This window comes from Pongo abelii, chromosome 20, assembly GCF_028885655.2.
Source record: "Pongo abelii isolate AG06213 chromosome 20, NHGRI_mPonAbe1-v2.0_pri, whole genome shotgun sequence".
Classification (NCBI taxonomy): domain Eukaryota; kingdom Metazoa; phylum Chordata; class Mammalia; order Primates; family Hominidae; genus Pongo; species Pongo abelii.
In genome coordinates, this window is record NC_072005.2 from 62,014,920 (window position 1) to 62,025,924 (window position 11,005).

Genomic DNA, 11,005 nt, shown 5'->3' on the forward strand with positions numbered 1-11,005 from the left:
GAAGCTGGCAGGGGCTGGTTATGAAGGAAGGTGGTGTCTGTGGGGTTCATGCTGTGGGCCGTGGGGACTCATGGAAGGGTTTACGGTAGAAAGGGGCAGGTGTCTGCCAGTTTTTAAGAGGCCTCCAGGGTCAGTGTGGGGGGCCAAGGTCTCAGGGGAAGTTGGTTTGATGATTCAGATATGAACAACCAGGGCAATGAGTATGGAGTGTTTTGTTCGGGTGATGAAAATGTTCTTAATTTTGATTGTGGTGATGGTCATACAACCTTGTGACTGTGCTAAAAAAAAAACCACTCAATTGCACATTTTAAGTTGATGAATTGCATGATATGTGAATTATATCTCAAGAAAGCTGTTGTTGAGGCCGGGCATAGTGGCTCACACCTGTAGCTCACTTTGGGAAGCCGAGGCAGGAGAATCACTTGACCCCGGGAGGCAGAGCTTGCAGTGAGCCGATATTGTGCCACTGTACTCCGTCCTGGGTGGCAGAGTGAGACTTTGTCTCAAAAAAAAAAGAAAAGAAAAGAAAGCTGTTGTTCGTATAAAGCTAGGACTGAATTATCATTCTATTCTCCCTAAATAAAATGGCATACATATATGTATATATATTATACATTTGTATGTTATATAAAATTGCTATTATATAGAGATTAAGTGCATTCAGCCAAAAAAAAAAAAAAGGAAAAATAGTATTATAGAGATGTTCCAGGCAGTTAATTAATAAAGATATGGTTTTTCCCCCGCTAGGGCAGGAGCCTTGGGGAATTAAAATAACAAATTCCTTTTTTTTTTTTTTCTTTTTTGAGGCAGTGTCTCGCTCTGTCGCCCAGGCTGGAGTGCAGTGGCACAATTTTGGCTCACTGCAACCTCTGCCTCCCGGGTTCAAGTGATTCTCTTGTCTCAGCCTCCCGAGTAGCTGGGATTATAGGTGTATGCCACCATGCCCAGCTAATTTTTTGTATATTTAGTACAGATGGAGTTTCTCCATGTTGGCCAGGCTGGTCTTGAACTCCTGACCTCAAGTGACCCGCCTGCCTCAGCCTCCCAAAGTGCTGGGATTACAAGCTTGAGCCACCGCGCCCGGCCCAAATGCCCTTTATTTTATGTGTTAGTTTAGTGACAGTTTCTGTTGTTGGTAGCCAAAAACATCCCAGCTGAATGGAGAAGGTCTCCACGAGGTCAGGGAGGGCTGAAGTGGTGGTGCAGTTGAGACGGGATGATGCCTGAACTGGGGCTGGCCCAGGAGGAGAGAGATGGGGAGTCAAACTCAAAGGGAAGTTGGAAGACTCAATCCTCTTCCCCATATCTCTCTAGGCGGCAAAGATGGTTACAAGCTTCCCTGGACGTGGGACACACCATCAGGAAGGGGCCTGGCTGAGGGGACCCCTACCGCAGGCAAACTAGGACCCACTCTTGGGGCTGGCACCACCAGGAGCCCAGGCAGTCTTCCAACTCCGAGAGTCCATGGAGACACAGGTGAGACACGTGGCTGGGGTGAGGGGACTGGGACGGTATTTGTCCTGGGGTAAAGAGACGGATTCCAGACTCCCCACTGGAACCCTTACCCCAGAAAGACTCAGCAGAAATATACCCTAAAACAAGGGGTTATCGGCTGAGCATGGTGGCTCATGCCTGTAATCATAGCACTTTGGGAGGCCGAGTTGGGAGGATTGCTTAATCTCGGGACTTTGAGAGCAGCCTGGGCAGCATGGTGAACCCCCCAAGATATGAACATTAGCTGGGTGTGGTGGTACGCACCTGTGGTCGCAGCTGCTTGGGAGGCTGAGGCAGGAGGATCCCTTGAGCCTGCATGCTCAAGGCTGTGGTTGTGCCACTGTATTCCAGCATGGGTGCCAGAGCGAGACCTTGTCTCAAATAAAAACAAAAACAGAACCAAGAGATTATTATCTAGACCACTGGTCATCAACTAAGGTCGATTTTGCCCCCAAGGGGCATTTGGCAATATCTGAAGATATTTTGGATTGTGAGAGGCTACCCACTGGCACCTGATCGGTAGAGGCCGGGGTGGTGATAAACATCCACAATGCACATGACATCCCCCATAACAAAGAACCACCCAGCCCTAAATGACAATAGTACCGAGGTTGAGAAACCCCAGCCTAGATGGCATAAGTCACTGTGACAAATAGGAAAATGATAGGAAACCCTAGATGAGAAAGAGGAAAAGATACAGACAGGTGATTCCCAGAAAAGGAAGCCCAAATGGCTGAGTGTATTTAGAAATGCCCACGCTCATCAGGAACCAGAAAATACAAATTAAAACAATGGCAAGTACAGAGGAGAATGAGAAAGGTGGGTATTATCAAGTGTGAGTGACAATGTGGGAAGACAGGCAACCCCACTGGACAGAGCTGTTTGATAAAGACAATCCAGCAGTATTTAGTAAAGTTAAGCATGATTAGGCCGGGTGCAATGGCTGACGCCTGTAATCCCAGCACTTTGGGAGGCTGAGGCGGGCAGATCACGAGGTCAGGAGATCGAGACCATCCTGGCTAACACAGTGAAACCCCGTCTTTACTAACAATACAAAAAATTAGCCAGGCGTGGTGGCAGGCACCTATGGTCCCAGCTACTCGGGATGCTGAGGCAGGAGAACGGCGTGAACCCAGGAGGCGGAGCTTGCAGTGAGCTGAGATTGCGCCACTGCACTCCAGCCTGGGCAACAGAGTGAGACTCCGTCTCAAAATAATAATAATAATAATAATAATAGTGATAATAATAGTCAGGTGTGGTGGCAGGCGCCTGTAATTCCAGCTACTCGGGAGGCTGAGGCAGGAGAACTGCATGAACCTGGGAGGCAGAAGTTGCAGTGAGCTGAGATTGCACCACTGCACTCCAGCCTGGGCAACAGAGAAAGACTCTTGTTAAAAAAAAAAAAAAAGAGAGAGAGAGAAGAAGGGAGGAAGAAGGAAGGGAGGAAGGGAGAAAGGAAGGAAGGAAATCTGCATGAGCTCCATGATGTAGATCTATAATTCTGCCCATTTCTCAGATGTGTGAAATTGAGGCACAGACATCAGTGACTCTGACATCAATAATTATGAGAGTGCTTATTCTATGCTAGACATTACGCTAAGTGCTTTGCACAACCACAGTCTCCCTGAGTCCTTTTGACAGCTCTGCAAGGGAGATACGTTGATCATCCACAGTCTGTAGCTGGGGAAGAAACTGAGATTCAAGCAGTGAAGTAACTTGGCCGTGGTCACTCCGCTAGGAAGCCATGCAGCTGGGGTTTAAACTCGGACAGCCTGCCTTGAGCACAAGCCCTTAACCGCTTCTCCAATCCTGCAAACAAAGGACAAGGTGGGGAAGGGATGCGCCTGAAAGACCCTGCCCTGCAGGAACAAGTGGAAATCTGTAGATCTGTGTGGTTCAATACGGTAGCTACGAACACTGGGCATGGTGGCTCATGCCTGTAATCCCAGCACTTTGGGAGGCTGAGGCGGGCAGATCACCTGAGGTCGGGGGTTCAAGACCAGCTTGAACAACATAGTGAAACCCCGTCTCTACTAAAAATACAAAAAAATTAGCTGGGCATGGTGGCACATGCCTGTCATCCCAGCTACTCAGGAAACTGAGGCAGGAGAATCACTTGAACCCAGGAGGCGGAGATTGCAGTGAGCCAAGATCGCGCCACTGCAGTCCAGCCTGGGCAACAAGAGTGAAACTCCGTCTTAAAAAAAAAAAGTTAAATGAATTAACACTTTGAAAATGAAACATTTGCCGGGCGCAGTGGCCACGCCTGTAATACCAGCACTTTGGGAGGCCGAAGTGGGCGGATCACAAGGTCAGGAGATCAAGACCATCCTGGCTAACACAGTGAAACCCCGGTCTCTACTAAAAATACAAAAAATTAGCCGGATGTGGTGGCGAGCGCCTGTAGTCCCAGCTTCTCGGGAGGCTGAGGCAGGAGAATGGCGTGAACCCGGGAGGCAAAGCTGGCAGTGAGCTGAGATCATGCCACTGCACTCCAGCCTGGGTGACAGAGTGAGACTCCGTCTCAAAAAGAAAAAAAAAAAAAAGAAAACGAAACATTCAGTTTCTCATTCACACTGGCCGCATTTCAAGGGCTTGGTAGCCACATGTAGCCAGTGGCTACTGTATTGGCACTGTAGACCACAGCGCACTCCCATCACTGCAGACGTGGGATTTCATTGCCTAGACTCTATGTGCAAACAACTTGGGTTCAAGTCTTAGCCCTGCAACTTGCAAACTGTGTCTGTGTGACCTTGGGTGAGTCACCTGCCCTCTTGCCCTAATTTCCTCCATCTGTAAAATGGGGATAAAATTGGCACTCACTTGGAAGCCAGCCCCAGAAGAGGGTCAGGCTCCTCCTGCCTCTCAGGCCCAAAATTTAAGGGGGTGCCCAAAACGCCAAAATCAAGATACATAATATCATAATACAGTATTTTTAAAAATGAAAATTAATGCCAAAAAAAAAAAAACCCATGATGAACTCAGTATCAAAAATGTAACTGAAGGCCGGGCGCGGTGGCTCACGCCTGTAATCCCAGCACTTTGGGAGGCCCAGGCGGGCGGATCACGAGGTCAGGAGATCGAGACCATCCTGGCCAACACGGTGAAACCCCATCTCTACTAAAAATACAAAAAATTAGCCAGGCGTGGTGGCAGGCGCCTGTAGTCCCAGCTACTCGGGAAGCTGAGGCAGGAGAGTGGCGTGAACCCGGGAGACGGAGCTTGCAGTGAGCCGAGATCGCGCCACTGCACTCCAGCCTGGGTGACAGAGCAAGACTCCATCTCAAAAAAAAAAAAAAAAAAAAAAAGTAACTGAAGACAGGATTCTATCCGCCTCACTGGGCTCACCCTCATCCTGGCCCTGTTGGATCCCGTCTTTGGTTAAAATGTTAACTTTGGTTAACTGTGGATATTTTGGATTAATTTTGATTGTTTAAAAATATTGCATAAAAACGCTTGAGCCCAGGAGTTCGAGGTTACAGTGAGCTATGATCTTGCCACCGCACTCCAGCCTGGGCGATGCAGCCAGACTTTATCTTAAAAAATAAAAAATTCCATAAAAGTATTTATTTTGATTACTAAAATTACCCTTCAGAGCCCTCTTTGGTCTCCCTGCCTCCCCCAGCTCCCCACATCTGCCAGTCCCCCGCTGTCTCAGAATCCTCCCGTATGCTGCACGCTTCTGAGCACTCCCGCCCCCTCCCGCACCCCAGCACCCCCCGCATCCCTCCCTCACCTCACCCGCCTGCACCCGCTCCTGCAATCCGCGTGCCCCTCCGCATCCCCGCATCCTCCCGCAGCGGAAGACGCCAGGTGGCGCCTGTAGACATCCGAGGACGTAGGGAGGAGGGGCCCTAGGGCCGGGTGAAGTCTGCCGGTGACCCATGACGTCTCGAGGCTCTGCGCCTTTCCATTGGTCGGCTCTTCGAGGGGCGGGGCGAGACGCGTGGTGGGCGGAGCCGGCTGACCTCAGACCGTCCGTCTGTCTTTCCTCCTCCTCCAGGTTCCCCGAGGAAACCGTGGCCCGAGCGCCGGCCACCGCGGCCCGCTGCGACCAGGACAGCGCCCCCAACCCCGTCCCCAGGTCCCTCCGCCTCTCCGGGACCCCCAGGCCCAGCGCTGACCTCTGACTCCAGTCCAGAGCTCACTCCCCACTCAGCCTTGACGCCCGAGGCGACCTCTGACCCTCCGGACACTTCACCACCCACCCCAGACCCAGCCTCCCGGACGAACCCCGACCTCATCTTGACAAGCCCTGACTTTGCTTTGTCCACCCCTGACTCTAGTGTGGTTCCCGCGTTGACTCCAGAACCCTCACCCACGCCCTTACCCACCTTGCCCAAAGAGCTGACCTCTGACCCTTCTACACCGTCGGAGGTGACCAGCCTTTCCCCTACCTCAGAGCAGATCCCAGAATCTGACACAACCCCAGATTTGGACACAACTCCATACTCTAGTACAGTCTCAGAATATTCTAGATCCCCAGACCCCTCCCCAAGCCCTCACCCCACTACTACCCCTGATCCCACCATGACCCCTGACCCCACCACAACCCCTAACCCTACTGTGACCCCTCACTTCCCTACCACCACTCACTCCACCATGATTCCTGACCCCACCACAACTCCTCACCCCACCACAACTCCTTACCCCACCACAACCCCTCACCCCACCACGACCCGTCACCCCACCACCACCACTCACTCCACCATGATTCCTGACCCCACCACAACTCCTCACCCCACCACAACTCCTTACCCCACCACAACCCCTCACCCCACCACAACCCCTCACCCCACCACCACCACTCACTCCACCATGATTCCTGACCCCACCACAACTCCTTATCCCACCACAACTCCTTACCCCACCACAACCTCTCACCCCACCACGACCCCTCACCCCACCACCACCACTCACTCCACCATGATTCCTGACCCCACCACAACTCCTCACCCCACCACAACCCCTCAACCCACCACAACCCCTCACCCCACCATGACTCCTGACCCCACCACGACCCCTTACCCCACCACGACTCCTGACCCCACCATGACCCCTCACCCCACTACAACTCCTCACCCCACCACAACCCCTCACCCCACCACGACCCCTCACCCCACCACGACTCCTGACCCCACCACGACCCCTTACCCCACCACGACTCCTGACCCCACCACGACCCCTCACCCCACCACAACTCCTTACCCTTCCTCAACCCCTATCATCACTGCTAAGTCCCTTCCAACCTCCTTGGGGACAGAACTCTCCTCTCCCACTCTAGCACCAACAGTCAAGCCCAGTCTGCACCCCCAGTTGACCTTCACAGCACCTGCCCCTCACACCTCCACATCCCAGATACCCACCTTAGAGCCCTCTCCAGCCTTGGAGTCCAGCCCCTCCAGGTCCTCCACAGCCACAAGCATGGACCCACTGTCCATTGAGGACTTCAAGCCACCCAGAAGCCAGAGCCCCAACCTAACCCCTCCACCCACCCATGCCCCACACTCAGCCTCTGACCTCACTGTGTCCCCTGACCCCCTCCTTTCCCCCATAGCCCACCCCTTGGATCATCCTCCCCTTGACCCCCTCACCCTAGGGCCAACTCCTGGTCAGAGCCCAGGCCCCCATGGTCCATGTGTGGCCCCAACACCACCTGTAAGGGTCATGGCTTGTGAGCCACCTGCCCTGGTGGAGCTGGTGGCTGCTGTGAGGGATGTGGGTGGTCAGCTGCAGAGACTGACCCAGGTCGTGGAACAGGACCAGCAGGAGCGCCAAGCCCTGCTGCTGGGGCTGACGCAGCTGGTAGAGGCTGCCCGGGGTCTGGGGCAGCTGGGTGAGGCCGTGAAGAGACTGGCAGAGATGGCCTGGACCACCAGCATGCCTGCACCAACCACCACTACCCCAGAGGAAGAAGAAAGACCTCTGAGGGGAGATGTGTGACCCTCTCCAGGATTTGAGGGGCTTAAGACACCCCTGACCAAAAAAAAAACCACAAAAAACCCCAAAGTATCTAAAAACAAGGTGTGAGTGGTGTTTTTGGGGAATCCTAGAGAGACAGAATCACAAGACCGATTTTGATATGTGAATAGCCCAGGTGCCATGCAAGGCGGTGTTGACAATGGAGATGATTATGAGGGTGGTGATGATGGTGATAATCTTGATGGTGATCATTGTGGTGAGGATCGTGAGGATAATGGTAAGATGGTGGTGGTGATGAAGACGGTGAAATAATGCTGATGATCATGAGGGAGTGGTCATGGTGATGAGGCAGTGACCATCATGATGACGGTGGTGGTGGTGATGATGATGATCATGGTGATGATGGTGGTGCTGGTCATGAGGGAGTGGTCATGGTGATGAGGCAGTGACCATCATGATGACGGTGGTGGTGGTGATGATGATGATGATCATGGTGATGATGATGATGATGGTCCTGGTCATGAGGGAGTGGTCATGGTGATGAGGGAATGATGGTGATGATGATGGTGATGGCGGTGGTGATAATGGTGATGATGGTCACATTGATGGTGATGGTGATGGTGGTGATGGTGGTCATTATGATGATGATGATGATGATGAAGATGGTGAAATGAAGGTGATGGCGATAGTGATGGTGGTGAGAGAATTGTCATGGTGATGAGGCAGTGACCATCATGATGACGGTGGTGGTGGTGATGATGATGATGATCATGGTGATGATGGTGGTGCTGGTCATGAGGGAGTGGTCATGGTGATGAGGGAATGATGGTGATGATGATGGTGGTGGCGGTGGTGATAATGGTGATGGCGGTGGTGATAATGGTGATGATGGTCACATTGATGGTGATGGTGATGGTGGTAGTGGAGGTGATAATGATGGTGTGAAAGGTGATCATGGTGGTGATGACTGTGAAGGAACAGTCATGGTGATGAGGGAATGATGGTGATGATGATGATGATGGTGGTGGTGGTGATAATGGTGATGATGATCATGGTGATGATGGTGCTGGTCATGAGGGAGTCATCAGGCAATGATGGTGGTGATGATGATGGTGATGGTGATGATGTTGGTGATTATGGTGGTAAAGATGATCTTGGTGGTGATGATCATGGTGATGGTCGTGACAATGATGAAGCTTCATGTGAGCAAAACGGCCTTGTTCATGGATGTAAGCCCAGTTTCTAGGAAAGAAGCTGATGCAGAGTACACACTCAATAATAAATATCTTTTGAATGAAAGAGTGCATCATCATCATCATCATCATCATGACTAATATTTGTTGGGTGCTTCCTATGTGTCAGGCTCTGTTTTAAGGGCTTTGCATGGATGATGATGTCATTTTGTCTTAACGAGTGCCTGCTGAGGAAGGTACTGTTACCACAGCTCAGCAGATGAGGAGGCGAGCTTTGCAGCCTGGATTCCTGAGTTTGAGTCCTTGCTGGGAGTAAACATAAGCCAGTTACTTAACCTCTGGGTCTGAGCTTCTCCAACTATAAAACAGGGATAATAATAGTACACATACCTCATGGGGTTGCTGTAATGATTGAATAAGTTAATACCTAGGAGAGTGCTTATGATGGCTCTTGATAAGCGCCCATCGTGTGAGAGCAATTATTGTATTTATCCCCATTCTGCAGATCTGGGCTTCGAGGCACAGAGAGGTTTGGTTGTGCCCCCCAGATCACTCAGGGAACACGTGGTGGGCCATGCTTGGCACTCAGGGCCCTTGCTCTTAAAATAATATTTTGGCTGGCCATAGTGGCTCATGTCTGTAATCCCAGCACTTTGGGAGGCCAAGATGGGAGGATGGCTTGAGGCCTGGAGTTCCAGACCAGAAATATAGTGAGACCCCCATCTTTATTAAGAAAGAAAGAAAGAAAATATTCCACGGCTGTGTCAGACTGACCTGGGTTCAAGTCCTGGATTAACCATGTCCCAGCTGTGGAACTCTGGCAGTTTCCCTCCCTTCTCTGAGCCTCAGTTTTTTCACCTGTAAAATGGGTAGAGCAATAGCACCTGTCTCATGGGGTTGTGAGGATTAAATGTGGCAGTGCAGATAAGGACAACGTGGCATGTAGGATGTGCTCAGTTAACAATAGTGCTTGCGACCACGCCTGCCTGTGCTTTTCTGTGCTAACGCTGCATGGACTGTTAATCCATGTACATCCAGTCCTCACCACAGCCCTTTGAGGGAGAAACTGATCCCCGTTTCAGAAAGGACTCTGAGGCTCAGAGAGGGCAGGCCCGTTGCCAAAGGGCACACAGCAGAGCCAGGGACTCAAACCCTGAATACTGTGATGTGAATTTCCGTGCTTTGACCATGGCCTGCGTTTCCAGATTAGGGCTTCCGTGACTGCCCCAATCCAAGCGACCATGGGTGGGCTCCTTCCCATCTCTGTGCCTCAGCTTGCTGGTTTGTAAATTGGGGACCGTCTTGGAAGACCCCGCTACTCTGATTCTGGCTCCTGCAGCCTCAGGCAGGAAACCATTTCCTCCTCCTCCTCCTCTCTCAGCTTAGAGGTCGTGGAAGGTGATGGAGGCTGGCGCCCCCGCAGTCCTGCAAAGGCCAACAGGGTCCAGTTACTTGGGCGGCGGGGGGGTGCGGGGTGCGGATAATGTCTGGGGGTCCTGATAGATGGACAGTCTGCTCCTGCCAGCGGGTGAAGGAGCATGCTGAGAATTCTGTTCCCCAGATCTCATTAAGCCCCGAGACTTAAATAACTGCTGACTGGTTCCCTGGAGAGGCTGAGGGGAGAGCTTCTGCCCTGGGGAGTCGGGGGGTCACAGGGCAGCCCCCCAACATGGAAGAAAACAGCTCCTTTTCCAGGTCCAGGTGGGAGCAGATGAACGCTGGCTCTGGGTCATCCCCCACCAAAAATAACAGAGGGCCCAGCCTGGGGTTCGGGCTCCCGGCCCCTCTCTGCAGACCAGAGGTGGAGGGGGGCTGTTGGGCACTCTGGCCTTAGGCCCCTCCGCCCCCTGCCACCTTCTGCCAGCTCTGTAGAAGGGAGTGCTTAATTACCCAGTCACTCTATCCCTGCTTGGCCAGGCAGTTAAGCCCAAACATCTGGCCCCAGGGCCCACGGCCAGAATGGGTGGCCAGCCCCCGCCCAGTGCTGGCCCTGGCTCTGGACACCTCCCACGGGACAGCTGAGCTCGATCTTCTGCCTGCCAGCTTGCAACCAGCCCAAAACAGTAGCTGCATAGGCCCAGCAAGCTCAATTGATGCAGGAAAAAAAACATTTGATGAAATTCAACAGCCATGGTGGTACACACACACACACACACACACACACACACACACAGAACAAAGTTGGAGCAGAGAGGACTTCCTTCATCAGATAAGCGGTATGAAGGAAGACACATATCTTTGATTTTCCCTGGGCAATGGATATGATCTCCTATGAGCGCTGACACAGGAGGCCCCGAAGAACGCAGCAGGTAAGCGGTTTGCGTGAGTGAGAGCTAGGCCCGATGCTGGATCCATACTCTAAAGTCATCTTCTCACATTCCTTGCACCTCAGAATG

At 52.1% G+C, this 11,005-nt stretch overlaps 1 protein-coding gene across 5 annotated transcripts in view; it reads left to right on the plus strand.

Annotated features, from left to right (window-relative positions):
* Positions 1-7,514, plus strand: part of SSC5D (scavenger receptor cysteine rich family member with 5 domains) — a 31,824-nt gene extending 24,310 nt beyond the window's left edge. For all 5 annotated transcript variants that reach the window (XM_063719696.1, XM_024238312.3, XM_063719695.1 and 2 more), the window contains 2 exons: positions 1,315-1,476; positions 5,498-7,514. In XM_063719696.1, coding sequence (XP_063575766.1) covers positions 1,315-1,476; positions 5,498-7,437 — 2,102 coding nt within the window. In that variant the 3' untranslated portion in view covers positions 7,438-7,514. The remainder of the gene's footprint in view (positions 1-1,314; positions 1,477-5,497) is intronic.
* Positions 7,515-11,005: the final 3,491 nt, after the last annotated feature.